At 36.9% G+C, this 24,836-nt stretch overlaps 1 protein-coding gene across 1 annotated transcript in view; it reads right to left on the bottom strand.

Annotated features, from left to right (window-relative positions):
• Positions 1 to 82: 82 nt before the first annotated feature.
• The window catches only part of ERP44 (endoplasmic reticulum protein 44), a 91,963-nt gene continuing 67,209 nt past the window's right edge, over positions 83 to 24,836 (bottom strand). The window contains exons 9-12 of the mRNA XM_059071016.2: positions 22,084 to 22,195; positions 20,916 to 21,057; positions 5,666 to 5,768; positions 83 to 3,774 (exon numbers count right to left, since the gene is read on the bottom strand). Coding sequence (XP_058926999.1) covers positions 3,673 to 3,774; positions 5,666 to 5,768; positions 20,916 to 21,057; positions 22,084 to 22,195 — 459 coding nt within the window. The 3' untranslated portion in view covers positions 83 to 3,672. The remainder of the gene's footprint in view (positions 3,775 to 5,665; positions 5,769 to 20,915; positions 21,058 to 22,083; positions 22,196 to 24,836) is intronic.

Below are 24,836 nucleotides of genomic sequence, written 5' to 3' on the forward strand. Positions count from 1 at the left end.
TGCGACTCTGGTCATCTGGATTCTGAATAAAATGTTCATATTTATGACAAATTGAATTAGTAAAAAGTCTCAAATATAGAAATATTTTATAAATATAGTTTTATTACTTGGAAATACATACAAAAATTCAAACACAGCTAAAAAACAGTTGCCAAGCAGCAGTCCTATCCAACCTGTTTTAATGAACACATAAAAGTTATAATCAGCATAAAACAATTTAAGTCCTAAAACAACTTATTGTCTTCAGGGTCTTTAAATATTGGGCTTAAAAACTGATTATTATTTACAGTTATTTAAATCATTCCCCCAAATATAGTCTACTAACATTTCAGTTTGGTTCATATTTTATTTAGAAAATAGCAAAAGCCCTTTCTTTAACTATAATGATTTTGAAAACTGGAATACTGTTTGTCCATTTCTAGTCTTCTGTTACTTTATAATCTCTATGGTGTCTCAGAAATTCCCAACAGTCGCTAACAGCATTTGCAACATCCAGCAGCTCTTTGCGATACTGAATTTTGGGCCTAAGAATCCTAAAACTATTCAAGGTGACATGATTTTTACTTCTCATTTTTGCAGTTTTGCTTATATCATTTTTTGTCCAGGCAGACTAGACCTCCTTGTCAGACAAAAAAAAAATTGAATTATTCTGCTTTTCCAGATTGTTAATCCAGTATACTCCTTTTCTATTCTTTTTGCCGATTCAGGTTTTTAATTCTTTCTTGGCAACTTCAGCATTTTCTGCAAAATTTAAGCTCATTCTGAGCTTTAACATTTCAAACACTGTTTTTTATATTTCACTTTGCTCTTTTTGGGCTGTATCATGCCAGTTTTTCCTTCTTTTATATGTGATCTTGACAAACTGACTTCATCAAAGAGCCCTCCATGAGATGCTTTAGATGCCCATTCTCTGTCTTCCTCTCTAGGTCCATTTAACTTTAAAAAAAAGGTTCAGAATTTCATCTAAAGTAAGTTTTCATCCTTTTATGGTCCCCCTCACTACTGTAACACTTTTTGAAAAACTGGAAAAGGTAGTGGGCTGACGACCAGTCTAATTTTGGTTTTGCAACTCGACTATGTTCTTCAGTCTAGTCTAGCATCCCTTCTCTTCACAGCTAAGGAGCCTGAGGCCTGGAGTAGATTGGATAAAATTAGAAGACTTCCACCTGTAATATTCTCTGATTCGTGCATGGTTCAGAGGGGAAGAAGTCTAAATTGTGAGTTCTCGATTCCTGGAAGTTCTCTCTTTACACCCAGCTGATGACATATCCCTGTGGAATCTTTTGTATTTGTCCCTCTCCATCTCTGCTGTCACTGTCTTAGTTCTGGCCATTATCTCTCCTTTACTGGACTCAATTTAATCATAACCTAGATCTGCTGCTACAGTGTTCTTTCTCAAACTTAAATATGAACATACTTGCCTACTTAAATTTGTTGCTGGATCTCTACTGGCTATAAGATACAGTAAAAACCCCTTCCTTAGCTTGGCATACAAGGCCCTGCACAATCAGCTCCAACTTTCTTTCTCACTGCACTAGCCCTGTGGTAAGAACTTATTTTATCTAATGCATTTTGCTGTTTCGCACTTGAGCTTGTTAACTTTTTAGAAAATTGGGCACCAAGTCCTCATGAGTGCTTAGCCTTTCAGGGATACAAAATTACCCAAGGTCACTGCATATCTCATTCATTCAGTAAACATGATGATGACTACTAAGTGTCCAGAAATGCTAGACACTGGAGATGCAGGCATACAATTCAGTATCCTTGTCCTCAGTGGCTTCACACGCTAGAGAAGACAGTGATAGTGGCAGGGCTAGAGCTTAAATCCCCATATGCATGAATGCTAAATAAAGTCTCAGATCCACTCACTTTTTTAACAGCCACTCAGTTATCTTAGATCACATTGAACATGTGCCCCTTGAGGCCTTTATCATAATAACTACTCTAAAACCAATTCTGTGCAACACAATTCTTAAATGTTATCTTTTGTTTACTCTTTTTTAAAAGCCAATTACAGGATTACGAATTTATTCCAGTCAACTGCAGGTGCTGCTTTTGGTTTTGTGTGCTAGTTTAATGTTTGTAAATTTTCATTCTGACCACCTCACATTTGGTCCATCTTCTGACCTGAAGACTGTAGCTCTGATTTCAAAGTTAATGATTAAAAGCAATGAAGAGAACAGAACTAAGGCCCAACCTTTAGGAAGCTCTGTCCTGCTTTTCTAGCATCTTCTACTAAACATGCCCCTTACTACCTTTTTAACATTTATTATTCTAAATGAAATGATGGGTAAGTCATGCATAACTAAGAATTTTAGGCTGATTTTTTAAAATAACAATCATTAAATATTATAAATATTTATTTTAAAAGAATTGGAAGATGTTACATATATTACATACTACATATAATGGCACATGTCAGCCTTTTAAGCTTAAAAATAATCTTTCCCCAAACTGGGATTGACTTAGACTCCAAGTATAAAATGACTCTTGGCCTATAGCACCAACCCAGGCCCAGAGGAAAGCCAATTTTGAACCTGTCCTCTGGCATTGGGCTTCCTGATATGACACTTGAGGGTCCTCTCCCTCTGGTTTTGTTCCCTGGCAGTATTGAGGCCTGGCACAGGGACCCATTTGACTACATCGCAGGCCTAGGAGATCAGGGAATCTAGAGCGCGTAGGGTCCTCTAACAGTTTTACAATGGAAAAAACAAAACAACCTATGTGCCTTCTTGTCTTCATTTTTTATCTGTACAACTAGAACAAGACTACAAGATAGAAGAAGGTTAGAGTTACTGAAATACATGTTCTCTGCTGGTTTTTCTCTTTGGAAATTTAAGTATCGTGATAGGAGGAGCCTTAAAAGTCATCTAGTTCAATATTGGTAATCTGTTCCACTAGTATCTCCTTTTCCCAGATTTAGGTATAATTCAAAGTTTTAAATGCCATCCATATGACACTTTGTTAGACAAACACATAGAAATTTAATAACACTTCATTTTCTTTTTTCTTTTTCTTAATTCATAAGGACAATTCCTGCCAAATGTTCTGGCTTATGGCTCTCCTCCTCTTCATAGTATGTTTAAGTTACCCATTAAGAATCCAAAAAAAACCCACTATGGAATTTTCATAAGCAATATCCAACCAATCAGTAAAACACAGTACACAGTGTGAAAATTTTAATTTATTCCCCCCCCAAGTATCCAGAATATGTACCCCCTTAGCTTTGAGAAATGTGATAACTAAAATAACCAACAGAGGTGATCATATATGAAGAAAAGAAAGAAAAGCACATACTACACAAGAAACATCCCTAAGTCCTCCCTAACCTAGTAGTGCAAGTTAATGGTATATTTCTGGCAATGTCACCTTTCACTTGATTTATAAAAATTTTACAAGACAGATTTAAAGCAAAGATAGACCTCAGATTTAAAGTAAAGATAGGCCTCTGATTTTTATTTATTTTTTAACCCTAGCAGATTTTTTAAAAGAGGCTATATCAAATGACAATACATTTTGAGTCAGGGAGAAAAAAAATTAAAAACCCAAAACTTCTTTCAGTTTATTCAAAATAAAAATACACATAGAATTATGAAAATATAGGTTTACTATTTCCACCATGTAAGTTGATGCTGCTGTTTGAAAGGCTTGCAAATTGTTTTTTCCAAGTTTTTAAAGCTCATCTCGATCCCTCAATAAAGTATACCTATATTCACTGGGTGCTAGTTTCTGGAAGGAGCTCTCAGGTGGACTGCTTGCTACATCTTGGACTTCCTACAAGGGAAAAAATAAAACATTTTTACATCAGTATATTTTATAGGTATAATATTTTAAGAGTATTAGATGAATGGTAATTGCCCTTTAATTATTTGCTTAATAATCAATAAAATATAGCTACTGTGTACCGAAGACAAGAGTTAAGTTTGAAATCTTGCTTTCCCCGTTGCAGATGCCCTTAACTCAGATTCTCCAAGGCAGGGCTGCCCCAGAGCCATTAACCATGAACCTGATGACAGTTCTGAGGTGTAGTGGAGAAACAAAATACCTGACACCTGGTTGCTTTCCTAGAATATTCAGTAGAGGCAGCATAACCCTAAGTTAGCCAGAACCCTTCCCTCTTACAAATGACTGCTAAGATTATTAAAGGCACCTACTCTGAAGATAGAGACCTGGATGCCAGCAATTATCAAAACTCAGTTGACGTAAGGAAGAAAAACACTTCAATACTGCAAGAAATTAATTTCTGTAGTATTTTACTTGTACACCAACAGTACATAAAAATATACAGTGGAAATATGAGTGACTTCCAATAATTTCAGAGAAAAGACAGTGTAGTCTACCTCTACTCCATGAGCTCCTCAAGAACAAACATGATTATCATTGTTTTAGTAGTTCCTGTAGTTACATAGGCACATAGTACATGATATATATATGTATATAAAAAGCACATTCCCATTATAATCGGAAGCAGTGTGTCCACAAACTTCCCTTATTAGTCATGTTCCCCTTCCCCAATATATTTTTTATTTTTTTGCTGAGATGTTTTGTTTAATTAAGCTGAAGCTATATTACTATGAAACTAACATGTATTTGGTGCCAACTATGTATTAGTATGCAAAGATGAATAAATACAAGGAGTTCAGTGTCTAATGGAGAAGCTGAAACAAATCAGGATAATATAATAATAGCAAGCTACATCTTTTCTTATATTAAGCAGGCCTACTTTGGATTACTGCCAACAAAGTTTTCCTGCATCTGTAGTTGCTTAATTATCAAAGAAAATCTGACCTCAGATTTCAAGGATTTAAAAGCATGTCATCAGATTCTAAAAGAAACTCTTAACTCTGAACTTAATTTGACTCTTAAAGAAAAATTCACTTAGTTCTTATTTTTCTTTTACATGTGGTGGTTCTTTGGACAAAATAGTGGATTGAAGTTCTGGGCATAGGCAGTAAGAGTTTTGGTATATATCATCTTTCCTCTCAGTATAATGGTAATAGACATGATATAAATCAATAATGCATCAAAATGCAAATTTAGGAATATTTAAGCAGAACTTATACAGAAGTTTAGAAAGTTACTTGTAACAGGAGAAAATTCTCAGGTTAAAAAATATATATCTATATATCAAGCAAATATAAAGTTGTGATGATAAATAGTTGTCAAGCATTCTAAATCTCAAATGGAAAAGCTGCATTACACTAAGTTTTGAGCATTATGAATACTGTAGTGATGAGGGCTCTTAGGATATCAAATCATTATTTTCTTTATAGTGTGGTCAATCTCTCAGCCACAGAGGAAGGCTTGAACAATTAATGGAATCCACTGATTTCTTCACTAATTACCTGCTTCTAATCCCTACCTCCAACTTCTATATGAAAGCCAACTGTATTTAACCCTTTCATAGCCATTTTCCACAAAGGACTTACTCAGACGACCTTCATTTATATGATCAAGAAACTGTATTGTAATATTCTTGCAACTTTTCTGAAGGTTTAAAATTTTTAAAGGGACATAATTTGTATATTATCTAGAGTTTGTTCAGAATTTATTTACAAAGACATTCAGGGGCAGAAACTCAAGCCTAAGCAAGAGCTTCAGAGTCTCCTCAGGACTAATTGAAAAAGAATAAGAATTCCCACTGAAAAACAAACAAGAGTCCTACCTGTCCCGGGGCTGTATCAGTTGGGTCAGGACCATGATGGAATTCTCTGTGTAGTTTTCCAGAATGTAAGTCAAATACGAACTGCTTGAGTTTTCCAGGAATTCTACAACCAAAGTAAAATTAAAATTTAGCTTAAACTATTTAAATGGACTTATATCTATTTTACCAACTTCACAACATTAAAAATAATTTTTTAAAAACTGACCTACAATCCCACCATCCTACCAAACTATTAACAAACAGGCCAGGTACATGTCAAACATTTTGACACAGTTGTAATCATGGTATGTAGATACTCAATTTTGTGTTCTAATGCTTGCATTTGTTTTATAGACATTTTTCTATGCTTATTGTAACAGATGCATCAGAGTCTATCAAGATGCTGTCCTAAGACTTACTCCCTTACTGTTGGGCATTTATATATTTTCCTTAATATATATATAACTGCAAAACTTTATGTTCTGCAAGATTACACTAAAAATAATAGGAGCTAAAGGGGAAAATAGTGTTAGGGACTAACCACTTAAAACTATGTAGCTTTGTAACCAGAGTACTACTAAGAGCCTAGAGCAAAAATATTAGCACCCTTCAGCCTCCTCCAGCATTTGAGCCCTGTGTCAGCCAGGTGACCCTATGTAACCTTAACCTGGAGCTTTGCAGTCCTCTTTTGAGAAGTATGTAGGTCCTTGAGAGCATTCACTGCCAGCACAAACAATTTTATCAAAATAATCTAAACCAGGGTGTAGCTTTTTCATGTTTTTCTTAAACAGAGGAGGAAATTTCTTCACAACTTCTTCAACCACACAGGCGGTTTCACTGGCTAGCTTAACACAGTGAAAAGCAAAGCACTTCTCAAGGCCATGAAAGTGGCCTTTTTTTTTTTTTTTAATGTCTTCATATACCACTAAGGCATTGTCTTTATGGTGAAAAAGCTTTCTTTGGTGGCTTCATACTATTCTGAGGAATATAACATGAACCAACACAACTCACTATATACTTGACATCATTCCCATAATTCCCAATCATTGTAATGAGCAAATGTGCAGTACAGAAACATGCACTGTAGCAAAACAGACCAATATAAAGCTAAGCAGATTTATATATCAGCCGTTTTTTCTTCATAATTATTTCCTTGAGTTGTATCTGATAAAGTAGGAGTAATAAGTTAAAGAATAAGAACTTTACACAAAGTGTGGGCAAATTATAGGCACAAAACATTGATATTTACTGCTACTTGTCTACTGTTTGTCCTCTGAAGTCTTGCCAGCACATTTATCTTTGTTTATTATTAAAATTTGTTTCACTAATTTGATAAGTAAAAGACACCAGCATTTTAATTTCCATCTCTTCAGAACTTAAGCATTTTTTCCATTGTTTTAATTTATATTTCTGCTCATATGAATTGTCTGTCCTCTACCGAGATCAATTAAAATTCATTATATTTTTAAATAGAAACTTTGTTTTTCATATCCATTACAAGAATTAAAATGCAGGTCCACAAACACTTTAATTCCTTCAATAGAACTGACTTTTTAAATCACTACCTTTTTGAAAGCATACCTGGCTTGTGTTAATATTACCAGTTTCTTTTTCTTTTTATCCTCTCCTGAGGTCCTGCAAGTGCTGTTTCTTCTCTTCAATAACTCCCACTGAGATGTAACAGCCAATAACTTCATTGTACACCCATTTTGGCTCCCCACTAGCTCCAATGCAACAGAGGCCAGCAGGTGCCAAATGCACAGTTTACAAATACAAATGACTGTCAGATAGCTGTATTGACAGAATGCCTCTGAAAGGTTCTCTGGTACAGAAGAAATTGCATATGCACTAGAGATAAACATTGAGAGGATATCAATTTAAATTTAATCTGACATCATCTACTGTCACCCACAGCAAAGTGCTAAAATATATCCATTCAATTCAAAGAACTGCAAAGAATCTATAATGTTTAAGATAAAGCCCCTGCTAATTTGTTATTTTACAACGTTCAAAGATGATCACAACCAATACAGCGTGAATTGCTTCTGCTAGTCGAGCAATAATTTATAATTAGATCTTAAGTGTAACAAATTCATAGAGTACACTCAAAACAGATTTTTCTCCAGCTTGAGTTTTTTCCCCCTTGTCAACATATGAGAGAATTGTGAGCAAAAAGCACAGACAAGAGAGATAGGATGAATTTGAATTGATGTGGTAGAAAACAGATTACAAAAGAACTTTTATCTAGCTTGTGGCTAGAAATTATCCATCATTATTAGGTAACAATCAGTGAATCAACAGTATATTGTCAAGAAAACAGACAACATGGTTATCTGCTAAAAAAGGAGAATAAATAGACCCTTGCTGTAATAAATTCAATTATATTTTCACACTTTAAGGTATACTTTTTCTAATCAGAACACCTAAGTGTTTCTTTCCCATCCTCCACTTACTTTTTGTTTACAGTATTTATTTTTAGGTGATGCAAAATTTATACACAGTGAAATGCACAAAACATGTTAAAGTGTATCATTTAAATGAGCTTTGACAAATGCATACAAGGTGAGAAGTATTTTTATTATTTTAAAAAATTTACATAGAGTAGAATTCATTTGGGGGGCTTAAGTTGTATGAGTTTTAACATAGGCTTATAGCATCTTGTTACCACCTCCACAAATAGGATACAGAGCCAACACCCTTTTTTTTTTAACTCATATCTTCCTCTTCCCCTTAACTCCTGCTGAGCTGCTCTGTTCCCATAATTTGCCTTTTCCAGAAGTCACGGACATGGAATCATACAGCATATAATCACGAGACTGCCTTTTTTTACTTAACATACTGCATTTGAGATTCATCCATTTTGCTGCATGCATAAAAATGTTCTTTTATTTATTGAATAGAATTCCATTGAGTGGATATACCACAACTAGTTTATCCATTCACCCACTGAGGGACTTTGGGTTCTTTCTAGATTTTGGTGATTGTGAATAATGCTACCACAAACACTTGTGCACAGGTTTTTGTGTGAACGTAAGTTTATTTCTATAGGAAAAATACTGGATTACATGGGTGGTGTATGTTTGACTTTTTAAGAAACTGACAAATTGTTTTCCAGAGTGGCTGTATCATTTTGCAGTCCCACCAGCAATGTTTGAGAGTTCCATTTGCTCCATATCATCATGAACACCTGGTATTATCAGTATTTTAATTTAGCCATTCTGAAAGATGTATAATGGGATCTCATCCTGGTTTTAATTTGCATTTCTATAATGAATAATGATGTTGAGAGCACTTTTTAATGTGCTTAATTTGTCATTCATATATCTTCTTTATAGTCTAACAGTATCTTTTGTGGAGCAAAAGTTCTTAACACCATGAAGGCCAGTTTATCAATTGTTTTCTTTTATGGATGGTGTTCTAAGAACTCTTTGTCTAACACCAGGTCATGAAGAGTTTCTCCTACATTTACCTGTAAGAGTTTTACCTTTCAATTTTGGTCTGTGATCAATTCTGACTTAATTTCTTTTTTGCTATGAAGGTGTTCAGGTGGTCCAGCACCATTTATTGAAAAGATTATCCTTCTCCACTGAATTGTCTTTGCACCTTTAAAAAAAATCAATTACTATATTTGTGTGTCTATTTCTAGATTCTCTTTTCTGTCCCACAGCTCTATGTACCTACTTTTTCACTGATATTATACTGCTGTGATTATTTTAGTTTACAATATATCTTAAAATTGCATATGAGTCTTCCAACTTTGTTTCTTTTTCAATAGTGTTTTTGTTATTCCAGTTTTACCTTGCCATATAAATTTTAGAATCGGCTTGTCTGTATCTACAATAAATCTAGCTGAGATTTTGATTGAGACTGCATTAAATCTATAGGTCAGTTTGGGGAGAACTGATATCTTAACAGTACTGAGTCTTCCAGTCCGTGCACACAGTATGTTTCTTCATTTCTTTTGGTCATCTTTGATTTCTTTCATCAGCATTTTGTAGTTTTCAGCATATAGATCCTGTACATATTGTGTTAGACTTACACTTAAATAGTCCTTGAAAAAATTTTTTCCTTTGGAGCTATTATAAATGGTACTTCAAAAGTTTAATGGTTTCCAACTGTTCTCTGTTAGTGTATAGAAATAAAAGTGATTTTTTTAAAGTTGACTTTGTATTCTGCTAAAAGCACTTATCAGTTCTAGGAGCTGCTTTGTGAATTCATTGGGAGTTTTTACATACACAATCATGTCATCTACAAAGATAGTTTCTTTCCAGTCTGAACACCTTTTATTTATTTTCTTGTCTTATTGTACTTGCTGGGACTTCCAGTATGACATTAAATAGAACTAGTGGGAGTGGACATATTTATCAAAAACAAGAAAATACTGAGGAAGAAATTTAGCCAAGGAGGTAAAATATCTGTACACTGAAAACTATAAAACACTGATGAAAAATGACATAAATAAATGGAAAGATACCCTGTGTTCATGAACTGGAAGAATTAATATTGTAAAAATGTCCATACTACCTAAAGCAATCTAGAGATTCAACACAATCCCTATCAAATCCCAATGGTATTTTTCACAGAAAGAGAAAAAACAATCCTAAAATTCATATGTAACCACAAAAGACCCTGAATAGCCAAATCAATCTTGAGCAAGAACAACAAAGATGGAAACATCACACTACCTGATTTCAATGTAGTCTACAAAGCTGTAGTAATCAAAACAATATGGTACTGTTATAAAAACAGACATATAGATCAATGGAACAGAATAGAGAGCCCAGAAGTAAATCCAGACATTCATAGTCAACTGATCTTCCACAAAGTTACCACGAATACACAATGAGGAAAGGGTAGTTTTAATTTATTTTATTTATGGCTGTGTTGGGTCTTCGTTGCTGTGCACAGGCTTTTCTCTGGTTGTAGCGAGTGGGGGCTACTCTTTGTTGTGGTGTGCAAGCTTCTCATTGTGGTGGCTTCTCGTTGCAGAGCACAGGCTCTAGGCACGCAGGCTTCAGTAGTTGTTGTTCATGGGCTCTAGAGCGCAGGCTCAGTGGTTGTGGTACACGGGCTTCGTTGCTCCAAGGCATGTGTGATCTTCCCAGACCAGGGCTTGAACCCGTGTCCCCTGCATTGGCAGGTAGATTCTTAACCACTGTGCCACCAGGGAAGCCCAAGAAAGAGTAGTTTTTTAAATAAATGGTGCTGGGAATCCCATGAAGAGGAATAAAACTGGACCCCTACCCAATTTTATTTTGTATATCTCTCTCACACCATATACAAAATCAATTCAAAATGGATTAAGGACTTAAATGTGAGACCTGAAACTGTAAAACTCCTAGAAGAAAACATAGGCATAAAGTTTCTTGACACTGGTCTGGGCAATAACTTTTTGGATATGACCCCAAAAAGCACAGGCAATAAAAGCAAAGATAGACAATGCAATTGTATCAAACAAAAAAGCTTCTGCACAGCAAAGAAAACAACAGAGTGAACAGACAACCTACAGAATGAGAGAAAATATATGCAAATCGTATACATGGTAAGGGTTTAATATCCAGAAACATAAGGAACTAACACAACTCAATAGCAAAAAAACATAAGCCTAATTTTAAAATGGGCAGAGGACATGAATAGACACTTCTCAAAAGACAATATATGAAAGGCTAATGGGTACATGAAAAGGTATTCAGCATCACTAGGCATCAGGGAAATGCAAACCAAAAACCACAATGATTTGCAAAATGCACAATGATTTTTACAAAACTCACACCTGTTAGAATGGTTATTATCAAAAAGACAAAAGATAATAAGTGTTGGCAAGAATGTGGAGAAGAGAGAGCCCTTGTATGCTGTTCACGGTAATGTAAACTGGTAAGGCCGTTATGGCAAACAGTATGGAGGTTCCTCAAAAAATTAAAAATATAACTACCATATGACCCAACAATCCCACTTCTGTGTATATACCCAAAGGAAATGAAGTCGGTATCTTGAGATATCTGCACACTCATGTTCATTTCAGCATTATTCACAATATCCAAGATAGAGAAATAACCTAGTGACCATCAGTCAATGAATGGATAACGAAAACATGGGTAAGGTTTATATACACACACACAATGCAGTGTTATTCAGCTTTAACAAAGAAGGAAATCCTGTCATTTTCGACAACACGGATGATCCTGAATTACATTATGCTGACTGAAATATGAAAAAACAGAACTCACAGAAGCAGAGGACAGACTGGTGGGCACCAAGGACTGAGTGGGTGGGAGACAGGAAAATGTTGGTCAAAGGATACAAAGTTTCAGTTATGCAAGATAAGTAAGTTCTGGAGATCTAATATACAGCATGGTGACTACAGTACTAATATTGTATTGTATATTTGAAACTTGCTAAGAGAATAGACCTTAATTGTTCTCACCAAAAAAAAAAAAAAAAAAAGGAACTACGGGAGATAATAGCTTAATGAGCTTGACTGTGGTAATTATTTCACAATGTATACATATATAAAAATATATCTTAAATATATGCAATTTTTGTCAGTTATACCTCAATAAAGCTGGAAAAAAGGGGGGGACATAATTTGGAGTGGAGAGCGAACCAATCTATGTGTTGAGCCAATCAGATCCTGGAGGATGTGAACTAAGAGATATAAGGAACACAGATGATTTGATTAGAGTTACAAAGTCATATAGACTTATAAAATCATACAGAGTTCAAGCTAAGTCCTGTCATGATAAATCAGAACCACATCCATGAGGCTTCCCTGGTGGCACAGTAGTTAGGAATCCGCCTGCCAATGCAGGGGACACGGGTTCGAGCCCTGGTTCAGGAAGATCCCACATGCTGCAAAGCAGCTAGGCCTGTGCGCCACAACTACCGAGCCTGCGCTCTAGAGCCCACGCACCTAGAGCCGGTGCTCCGAAAGAGGCCACCGCAATGAGAGGCCCACGCACAGCAATGAAGAGTAGCTCCCACTCACCGCAACTAAAAAGAAAGCCCACACACAGCAACGAAGACCCAACGCAGCCAAAAAGAAAGAAAGGAAATGAAAGGAAGGAAGGAAGGAAAAAGAAAGAAAAAGAAAAGAGGGAGAGAGGGAGGGGGAGAGAGAAAGAACGAAAGGAAGGAAGGAAGGAAGGAAGGAAGGAAGAAAGAAAGAAAACCACATCCATGCAGAAGTTACAGCACAGCAGCAGAAGAAGCTGCTATCCAGAGAAGGATGGAGCACTTGTGTCAAGATGGAAAAATATTGTATTATCTGTGCTGTCAAATACAGGAACCACTACCCGCATGTGGCCACTGAGCACCTGAAATGGGTTTAGAGTGCCTGAGAAACTGACTTTTAATTTATATCATTTTAATTAATGTAAACTTAAGTATTCATATAGGGCTAGTAACTATCATATTAGACAGCACAGCACTATGATCATTATTACAAAGGGTGAAAGACAAGAAGCACAATCAGTAAAAGACAACGAAAGCACCAAAAAAAAAGGGAAAATCATGATGGTGTCACAGAACTCAGTGTTCCACAGCACCCAAAACTACAAGAATGTTAATGAGGATGAGTCAGGTAAAGTCCCATTACTAGCAGTGTTATTTATTTTTTCATGGGAAAAACCTGGATTTCAAACAACAGGGGTGGGCTTCCCTGGTGGCGCAGTGGTTGACAGTCCTCCTGCCGATGCAGGGGACGCGGGTTCGTGCCCCGGTCCAGGAAGATCCCACATGCCACGGAGCGGCTGGGCCCGTGAGCCATGGCCGCTGAGCCTGCGCGTCCGGAGCCTGTGCTCCACAACGAGAGAGGCCACGGCAGTGAGAGGCCCGCGTACCACCAAAAAAAATTAAATAAAATAAAATAAAAAACAGGGGTTATTTAGACAAATCATGAAACAATCCATTCAAAGGCAAGCTATCTGACCATTAGAAACAACAGAAAAATATTAATGACATGGGAAGATGTTCATAATGTGTGGATAAAAAAATTCATAAAATAGCATAGCTCTAATTTTATAACACGTACATATGTATAGATCTCTTGTGGATTTATGGGTGATTTTTTATTTATTCTTTGGCATTTTATCAACTTTAAGAATTATCCACAAAGAAGATAAAATTTTAATAATCAGAAATAAGGAACAAATGATATACTTAACACACACATACAAAGAGAGTAGACATCTTTGCCTGGTTCCTGATCTTAAGGGGAAAGTATTCAGTCTTTCACCATTAAATATGATATTAGCAGTAGGTTCTTTGTAAATGTCCTTTATCAGATTGAGGAAGTTTCCATATATTCCTAGTTTGTTAAGCATTTTTGTCATGATGGATACTGAATTTTGTCAAATGCTTCTTGCATATGTTGATGTAATCAGTATATGCTGAATTACTCTCATTGATTTTTGAAGGTTGAGTGAACCTTGCACACTTGGGATAAAGCCCACTTGGTTGTGATATATTCTTCTTCTTTCATACATTGCTGGATTCAATTTCCTAATATTGTTTTCTACTTTTTGACTCAACTCATACAATAATGTAGTTTGAACTCATTCAATGTATTACAGTGTAAAAACACTGTATTTGCCACTTAAGTTACTTAATGTCTTTGAGCTCTAGCTTTCTGATATGTAAAATGAGAACTGCTTTATTTAACTGTATCGTTTTTATAGTGTAACAGACTTGGATTTGAATCCAAATATACTATTGCCTATAATAATCATAGCTAGCCTTCTAATAGCACTGGCCATGTATCAGACACTGTTCTAAGAGCTATAGATATATACATTCATTTAATGCTCACAACAACCCTATTAAGTAGATGCCATTATTATTCCTATTTTACCGATGAGGAAACAGAGGCATAGAGGTCGTAAGAAATTGCCAAGGGTGATAGAGCTAATAGGTAACAGACTTGGATTTAAATCTAAGCAGTCTGGATCTAGAGTCTTGTGCACCTAACCACTAGGCTTATATTGCCTCTATAGTGACTCCACTTTAGTAAAGTTTATAAATCTCTCAGAGCTTAACTTCTTTATTGTAAAAGTGGAAATAATACCTGTCTTCTAAGCTTGTTATAGATTAACTGAAAACACATACAAAAGTATAAAGTAAGGCTGGTACAGTGCCTGGCTCTGTCAGTGTTTGATGTCTATTTTGCTAGCAGGACCAAATAAGGTAAAATATACTGGAATGGTTTGTAAAATAAAAAGTACTTATAAATACTACGTATCAATATCAGTTGTACAATAAGTACATTATATGAAAATAAAAACGGTGTTTAGGGACCTGGACCACTGTGTATATTGCCCAGTGGTTGACAGGAGAGACACATTCAGAGAATCAAAACTATACAGATGAATAGGAGAGATGGGGAATAGGGCAGATGGGTAGTTGATAAATATTAGGATATATTCCAGATATATACATTCAAAGTAGTCAAACTCAATCTTGTAATAAGCAGATGAAACTAAAAGCAAAGCATTGGATGAACATCTACTAATGCCATTAACAAAGCAGTCAGTATAGCAAGAGATAATAAAAACTAAATACAATTTGCCTTTTAAAAAGATTTCTCGGGCTTCCCTGGTGGCGCAGTAGTTGAGAGTCGGCCTGCCGATGCAGGGGACGCGGGTTCGTGCCCCAGTCCGGGAAGAGCCCACATACCGCGGAGCGACTGGGCCCGTGAGCCATGGCCGCTGAGCCTGCGCGTCTGGAGCCTGTGCTCCGCAACGGGAGAGGCCACAACAGTGAGAGGCCCGCGTACCACAAAAAAAAAAAAAAAAGATTTCTCATGAACTGGTTTGCAGGGCAGAAGTTGATACACAGATGTAGAGAACAAACGTATGGACACCAAGGGGGGAAAACCGCAGTAGGGTGGTGGTGGTGGTGTGCTGAATTGGGCGATTGGGATTGACATGTAACACTGATGTGTATAAAATTGATGACTAATAAGAACCTGCTGTATAAAAAATAAATTAAATTTTAAAAACAAACTAATAAAAAAAAAAGATTTCTCGGCACCATTTTTTTTTCAATCAAGAAAAGCCTGATTTGGGTAAAAAAAAAAAAAAAGAACCCCCTAGACAATGAAGAACAAAACCAGATTCTCAGGGTTAAAAGGGAACTTAATGGTGACCTGATTTTAAACATTTCTCTTACCTGTCCCTCCTAGTTCTTTACCATTTCATTCAGTTCCTGGTTGGTTCCCTCTAAATTCAACAAGAAAGGCTAGTTCATCGTGGCAGACAAGCAAATTACTGAATTAGGGAGATACCCCACCCCTGTAGTTTCAGTCTCGTCTCAGCTCCTCACCACAACCACCCTCACCTGAGTACTTCAAGGAATTACGATCATAATTCTCAGTGATTTAGTGATTTGGAAGAAATGACCTAGAGCCCAGAGTTGGGGAACTCATTAGCATTAGAGTAGCCTGTTAATTTTCCTAGGAGTGACCTAAGTCTGTCCTGCTGCTTTTTCCCATCACTGGGGCTCCAGTGGCAGCTTACATAAGAACCCTTAAGCAAAGGAACACATGGTAGGGTATTTGCAGGCCACAGTTTTTTAGAAGGTAAGATTCTCTAGAAAGCCCTTCCACAGTCTTATACCAGACTCCATCATTTATTCTCTTCCCTGGGGACTGGAGAACATTTCTAGACCTACCCTTATGTGCTCTTGGGCTTCAAAACTTCCCCCCATTCCCATCTCCATATAAAAGTTTTTCCTTTACGTTTGGCAAGAAACCAATCTGGTCAAACTATAGAAAAAAACTAAGGATTTAGAGATCTGTGATTTAGTTTCCAGTACTAGCAATACTGTCTCTTCAACCATCATTCACACGTACACTGCTTTTATATATACTGAAAATGTAACTGCTTTGGTATCAAGTGTTAGGAGCTTGGAATTTGGGGGTTCAGTATGCTCTGACATGACTCCTAGCCCTGCCACTAATTAGTTGTGCGGCCTTGCTGGTTACATTACCTCCCAAACGCTCGTTTTCTCTGCAATAAGGAAGAGATGAATACAACACTGGTTAGCACCTCGCCCTGCCCCCACCATGCTGCAGTGCCTGCCTCTAGCATGGGAGGAAACTACAGCATAAATCTGCTTTCTCTCTCCCTACCACAACCATACTTCTGCCACTTAACCCCAGAAATGCCGTGCTACTAAGCAAAAGTAATAGTAATTACACTAATTTATGGAAATTGTTGATCATTTAAGCCTTAATTACCATGCAGCACAGTAACAATTACACAAGCCATTAAATGTGTCTGATTCACTTTGCTGCATGTTTTGATTTTTAACACTTATCTTTTCACATAGGCTCAGTTTGTAGCTCACACAGCATGTGCCTCCTTACAATTAAAAAAATATTAGAGGAAATAGTGCCTAGGAGGGGAAATCAGGCACCTAAGGGAGAAATTAAAGAAGTAATTTGTTTCAGAGCTTCAAACACAGTCACTTCTCTTATCTCCGTCCCTGCTCACAGGACTAACCACTTGCAGGATGGGAGAGGATCATTTCCCATTTCCATATTTCTTTGGGGAATCTTATTGACTCAGTGTCTTTTGGCACCAGGGCACAAGCAGAATGCTGCCAGCTGATAAATTAGCTTTTCTTGGTCAAGTGCCCATCTCTTGGTCCAGTGAACTGTGGTTGGAGGATAGGGGGACTGGGTCATGTGATAAAGAATATGACCATTTATCTTAGTTTGGATACTCTAAGAAACAAGACACCAAGATGGGATTGGAAGTGCTAGAGTGTTTTAAACCCGACTTCAGAACTGGAGGAAAAAACTTAAGATAGCCAAGATGGAATTCGTCACAGCTTTCCCTTCACGTGTAACAACATTCCTAGGAATAAAAGCCAAAGTCGGGCATAGTTTGGTTGCTGATTGGTAAACCTAACCTGAGTCAACATCCTATTGACTTCCACTAATTTGAGACTTCATAAGTAGGGCTGTAAATTTCCAGTGAAAGGAAGTAGTAAATAACCAACCCAAGATTTATCCACTACCAAAGGTAGGGAAATGGCCTGATAAGACTTCATGCAAATGACCCATGAATAGGGCAGCCTTTTAATGCCAGGCCCAGTCACTGCCTGGAAGCTCTGACAGCGAGCTCAAGCACTAGAACAGCTGCCCCCTCTCCTAAAAAGTTTGTTCTTTTATGTTGAGCTTGCAGCCTCTGGAGGCAAGCCAATGAAGTAAGAGGAAAAGGACATGCAATCAGCTAAGACATTTCTGTCTAGCACAACAGTCAATGCTCACACAGTTGCTAAGGGGACTGTATGAGTTCCAATTTTTATCCAAATAAATGCTGGATTGTTAGGGAGATCTGGATCTTTATGGTGGATTTCTGGGAACAACTACTCTTCCTTTTTAGATCCAGCATAGTCCTGCCCCCTCAACCCCCCAGCTCCTCACTCAGCAAATGATCTTGCTTCCTTAGCCATAGTTAAAAACAAGAATCAGACAGGATCCTCAGCAGTCTTCTGCTGCTGTCACTAACACCATAATCCCCAAACAACCCAAAGAAATGCTGCACCCTTCCTTCTCTTTCTCACTAGAGAGGGAAGGTTATTTCCTTTCCTTTGCTCCTCCTTCCCTCTGTGCTCCTTTATCAGCTCCTTCCGGCTTTGCTTTATCAGTGAGCCCCTCTTTTCCCTATCTCTTCAACAAATCCATTTGATTCTGTCCCACAAGCATTTAATCATGTTTAGTTTCGTGTTACCCTAAGGGGGGTGGGGGGAAGAAAAGCTAAAACTTTACTTCACCCTATGTCTCTCTGGAGCTATCTCCCTATTTTTCTTTCCCTTTAGAGGCTAGCTTCTTGCAAGAATCTTCATGTCAAATCTTCATTTCCTCACCAAACACTTCAATTCATTGCAATACAGCCTTTTGAGGGTCAAATCCAACAGATGCTCCATCCTTATCTTACGGTTGAGCATTCCTTCCTGCTAGAAGTGCTCCTCCCGCAATTACCATGTTACTCTTTTCTGTTTTTTCTTTCACTTCTTTGATTCCTCCTCCTCTTCAGTCTTCTGCACATGTTCCTTCTTCTATCCTCTCCTTAAATGTTGGTATTCATCAGGGTTCCATTTTCAACCCTGTTCTAGGTCATCTCATCTGTTTCAGTAACTTCAACTACATCCCCATGTGTTCAAGACCCAGCCTTTATCTCACTGTTGAATCCCAGAGCCATGTAAACTCCGTTCTGGACACTCTTCTCCTTTGCAGCCCACAAGCACCTCAAATTCAATATGCCAAGAAAGGGAACTCGTCATCTTTACCACAAGGCTGCTCCTCCCCTAAGTTCCCAGCTCAGTTAGTGGCATCACAACCCAGTTAGTTGTCCAAATCAGAGTCCTGGCCATCAGGGCTAGCCTCGCCCCTCCCCCACTTACGGAAATACCAAGTCCTCCTATTCCACCTAAAAAAAAAGTCTCAAGAATCCTGCTTCTCTCTAGCTTTACTTAGTGCTACTGCCAGAATTTTGGAAATTCATTCATTTAAGTATCTATCATCAACTCTTGCCTGGATTACTGAACAGCCTCCTAGATCCTATTTTGACTCCCTCTAATCTATTCTCCAGTTTGCATTCAGAGTGATCTTTAAAAAAATAATCCCCTGATTAAAATCCTTCATTGGCTCTTCAAAGTTTTCAGGATCAAACTTCCTTAACACAGCACATAGGGGCTTTCATGAACAAGCTCCTATCTACTTCTCTGGACCTCATCCCTCAGTGATACCCCTGCTGTCCACTCATATTCAGCCAAGAGACTCTGTACTTGTTTCTGCCAACATCACCTTTCTCCAAGCCCTGTCTCCTCACTTCCATCAAAAACTTGTAGAGAACTTTAGGTCATACTTTAGGCATTAACATCTCCAGAAATCTTGAATCAGGTGCCCCTTCTGCTGAACTCTGACAGAGCACTTATCACATTATAAAACAACTGCCTGTTACCCAGCTTGTCTCCTTTTTCTACCTGGTTGTGAGTTCTTTGAGGGCAGGGATCCAGTCTTATTAAACTTTAAACCGTTGGTTTTTATATGACTTGGTTTATATTACAACTGTCATATAGAAGACCCGGACAAATTTTCAATGAGTTAATATGCTAAGTGGTATTCTTTTGAGTACAGGTAAAATAAAAACAGTATCTGTAAGTACTTTAAGGTTCATAACACAGCCATCATCTCTCTTTAATTTCTGTTAACAATCCCATTAGGGAGGGTGTACCACCAACCATATTTTAAATGTAAAGAAACAAGAACAGAGAAGTTAAGGGACTTGACCGAGGTAGGACTCAAATGTAGGCCTCCTCTATATGAGGATTGAGAATCTTCTATCAAACAACCACATCTCTATTAAAATATTTAGAAATGAGTGAGGTAATTCATCCTGCAATAGGACTTCAAATCACCCTCGAACTGTGAAATTTAATCTTTGGACATTAAAAAAGGGGGTTATTAAATGAATTTTGAAAAGAAAAGGTCTAGTTTGAATTAATACCTGTATTGCTTAAATTTTTAATAAGTGAAGAAACATTTCCATGTTTAACCACTGTATTTAACATCTCAGAAAGCTGATAAAAATTTAATATCTGTGGTAGTTACAAGGTTTATATGTTTATTAATACTATGGAAAGGTGAGAATAGAGTCAGAAAGCATATCTGTTCTTGGAAAGGTTCCTAGCTGTATGCCCTTATAAATGCCTTGCCATAGCCATCTTCTGGGTCTTAAATACCACTAATATTCTTGGCAGACACAGTCACAAAGGAGCAGCAATATTACCCATTTCCTTGAACCTACCTAGGATTAACCTACTTTCCTTGATGTGCTGACAAAGCCCAAACTCAATTCAAAATGAATTTCTCATAGGTCAAAAATATTCTTTCAGAGATTAATTCCCAAGCACTTAGGATCATCATCTAATGCTGCCATTTCTATAGGGATATATCACAATTCTCATAGTCAATTAACATTTTCTTTTCTTTTTTTTTTTTTAACCACACTGCTCAGCTTGCAGGATCTTAGTTCCCTGACCAGTGAAAGCGCCAAGTCCTAACCGCTGGACCATCAGGGAACTCCCCACAGTCAATTATACTATACTCTGGAGTGAAAAAAAAAAAAAAAAAAAACAAACAACCTCTTCTTTCCGAATAACAAAGTATTTCAACATAGGGTTATTTAAAATATTCAGACAATTATTTTAAGTTCATTTTTGAGACATATATCAGTAATTTTTAAAAACCAAAATGAATACTTACAATACATCCCTGAAGTCTCCAAACACATACATATGCCTAAAGCTGTCAATAGCTATCACAGGGCAATCTGCTGGAGTTTTCTGTATATGCAGAAGAGGATGTCTAAATTTGTCACAGTCAGCATGTAAAAAGTTTATTGTACCTTTAAAAGAAATAGAATTTAGAGAGGTAGATTAGAATATTCTTTTGAGGGTCAAAAGAGTAAGAGGACATGCAATAAGCTAAGACACTTCTGTCTAGCACAATAGTCAGCGTTCAGTGTATTCTCATAAGTTTGCAAGTTCCTAATAAGTGACATACTAAAAAAACCCAACATGCTTTAGAGTAATGTAGACCACAAAAACTAAAACCTAAATATTACAACACTTTAAAAAGGTAGGATCTTAATTCTTAGGGCAGAGAGTATAATTTCCTTAGAAATTATAGGAACTCAACCCAAATTCAAATGCTATAGTGAATTTTTAAATGGGTAATCATTTGCTCTGCAGATTATCCAGGTCTGGGGAACAAGTTCTAGAAACTGATATATGACCTGTTCTCGTGGGAGCATCTTCATTTCATCAAGGATGCCCTTCCAGACCCTATTGGTTGATTTTTAATCCAATTCAACCCCAAAAATATTTACAGTGACTAATATGGGCATGGCTCTATACAAAGCCTTCAGTTTATTTTGTTTGACTTTCTTCTCTAACTACAGAGCGAAAGCTGGTGAGACCTCAAATTCCTTTTTGATGCTTTGGAGAAGTCTGCAGAGAACTACTCAACTTTCTTTCATTTGGAAATATAGTAAATGTTAATCTGACTGTGTAAGTTCTCTCAGCAATATTTCTGGGACTATTAGAAAAGGACCAGACAAGTATGAAGGTGCTGGAAGAAAGTGCCTAAAACTAACACTGTCCACCCATGATCCCACTTTTCATGCCGTTTGATTTTAGAAAGCTAAAAGAGTCAGGATTTTTTTTTTTTTTTAAAGCTATTGCTTCATATTATCTCTACTAACACCTCCCATCCCCATGTTTTCATGTAAATTCAGGAGTTGAGTAGAGTTAAAATAATTTGTTAAGTTTTTAACCCAAATATGTCTATGTGAGTATTAATGTAATGGAAAAGGGAGAAGGTAAAAAAATAGAGAAAGAAAGGATAGAAACAAACACCTTAATCTATCTACCTTTTTCACTTATTAATTGTCGGGCTACTTCATTCTGGAATATTTCTAAACTCTCTGTATCTTCTTTCATGTGGAAGAGTATGAGAAAAGGCAGTCCTTCTTCTGTCAATTCCTGTATAGAGAAGTATTCAGTGAGAATTATCAGGCCTCTCCATTCAGCTCTTTCTATTTTCTAGGTAGGAACAATTTTAAACCCAGCCCACACAACACGCAACAGCTGCAACATCCCAGGGAAGAGAGCCAATGGTGTAAATAAATGCCTTAATGGAAGAAGGAACTCATGCCCTCCACCTGAAGTATCCAAGAACTCAGAGGACTCACATGTCCTGCTGTACTGTAGATGCTGACCTGTTAGCTAGTATTGGATGAAGCCATGACGTTTAAAACGTGAGTTGACCAAAGGAGGAACTATGCTGACTCTTTTTCAAGATGTTGATTTTACGAGGGGATAAACAGTCTTCACGGATAACACTAAAAAACTGAGTGTACCAGCAATACATAAATCTAACTGATTTGCAAACTTATGCTTATTCTAAGGTTTATTGCAAAAACCACGCCACTTACATGAGACCTACCAAACGCTGAAAAGTGTGATTCAGAACAAAAGACAAAAACCCCATAACATAGCCAGTTTTCAACCAATACACAATTTATCAACATTATTAACAAATATTTGCCACTATATATGTGTATGTTTATATACCTTGTATGTATACATACACAAAAATACCTTGAAATTTTTGTTACTTAAAAAAATTTTATTATTGTTATTGGAGAATACAAGAGAAATGTGATAAGTAGACAGCATATTTTGATCATTTATTCTCTCTGACAAATGCTAAGTTCTGACTCATAGAAAAAAGTCCAGAAAGGGCCTCATAATAAAATCATTTCCATTAACAGTTCTTTTGCCTATCTCTCTATAATTTAGGAACTGCCTCAGCAGAAAGCACACATGTCCTTACCCTAAAAAAACTGAAACTGGAACCTATTTTATAGGATAAGAGTTTTCTTCTGGTTCCTGTCTCCATTTTAAGCCTGTTCCACTCATACATAGGATAAATGATTAAGCTTTTCATCAAGTTCACCGTTTTTTTGTTAACTGAGATATACAGTCGGCCTTCCATATCCACAGGATCCACGACTGGTTGAATCCATGGATGTGGAAGCCACAAATACTGGAGGGCCAACTGTAAGGGACTTGAGCATCCAAGGATTTTGATATCCGTGGGGGTCTGGGAACCAATTCCCGGCAGAAAGCAAGAGATGACTGTAATTCAATTACCATAAAATGCACCATTTTAAAGTGTACAATTTGGTGGGTTTTATTATGTTCACAAGGTTGCAAGCATCAACACTATCTAATTCCAGAACATTTCATCACTCCTAAAAGAAATCCATAGTCATTAGCAGTCACTTCCCATCTCTCTTCCCCCCAGCTACTGGCATCACAATGATGTTTTAGCAAACTGATTTGGAATTTCTTCTTCCTCACTTTTTATCTCTTGTGCTCACATTTTTTCGTTCCCAGCATATTAATTGCAACTACTCCTCCATGGTTCTGTCTTTGGACTTCTCTGCTCTAGCCTGGCAACTTCAACTAGGTCAACAATCTCAGTCACCAACTCAAATTGGTCCTTTATTTATATCTCCAAGTCCAGTTCCAGTACCTTCAATGCTCAACATAAATGCACTGTCCCCTCCTCTTAATTCCCTATTTCCATTAGTACTTCTCTTTCTCTTTTATCCCTTTCGTTTCAGGACTGAAATGCCTCTTTTAGAAAGCCATTCCTGATTCTATCCCATTTCTGCCAAAGGTAGAACTGAGTTCTCTCCTCTGAACTCTCAGAACATTTTCTCAGTGCCCCTCATGTAGCATGTGGCATGGGGCATGTCTTTGTATTGACTGTACATGTGAACTGCTGGACTGAAAACCCCTTAAAGACAGAAAATCTTATTTCACTTCTCCTTTGCTCACAGATTTTTGTACACAAAGTGTAATCAACCTATGACTGAATAAATGAAGACACAAATGTTGCTGAATAAATACTAATTGGGAAAGAAGACTCAGCAGTTACCTTTTGGAAAATTTAAGAGCTAAGAAGTTAAAAGTAGAAACAAATATATTACTTTATTAGTAATAAACAAAACTACTAATTTTGTAAGTAAACAAAAAATTTTTGTTTAAACAAAAAAACACAAATATGGATGAAATAACAGCTGTTAAGAGGCAAGTAACACACAGATTAATAGTTCGAAACTATGTGAATTAGTTTGCTAAACTAATTTATCAGTACATACATTAACATAGTAGCTGGTAGTTTATGCTGCTAGAGCTTCCAAGTGTACCCATGTCCAGATCCATACCAACATATTCTTTACCCAGCAGGTATTAAAGGATTCAGGAGAGCGATAGCAAGACAACCAGATTCAGAGGTTAACAAAACTTTCCCCATAGTTTAAAGGATTTATGGGTAGTAAGTTACAACATGTAATAAATCTAAAGAATTATTAAATGTGCCAACTACCGTAGGGCAGGAGGCAGGGCTGGGGGAGGACGGACAGACCCCTGTTTAATTGTTTAAGATTTTCCAGCTCCATAACTTTAAATTCTGTTTTGAAAGTATCCCTGTAAGAACTCTCAAAGCAGGTGAATAATCGTGACAGGTTACTAGATCTTTCTGAGCCTCTAAGAACTAAATGATACAATAAAAATGTAAATTAATTCAGCTAAATATACCTGAAGCCCTGAG

The sequence above is a fragment of the Kogia breviceps genome, chromosome 8 (assembly GCF_026419965.1).
Source record: "Kogia breviceps isolate mKogBre1 chromosome 8, mKogBre1 haplotype 1, whole genome shotgun sequence".
Taxonomy (NCBI): domain Eukaryota; kingdom Metazoa; phylum Chordata; class Mammalia; order Artiodactyla; family Physeteridae; genus Kogia; species Kogia breviceps.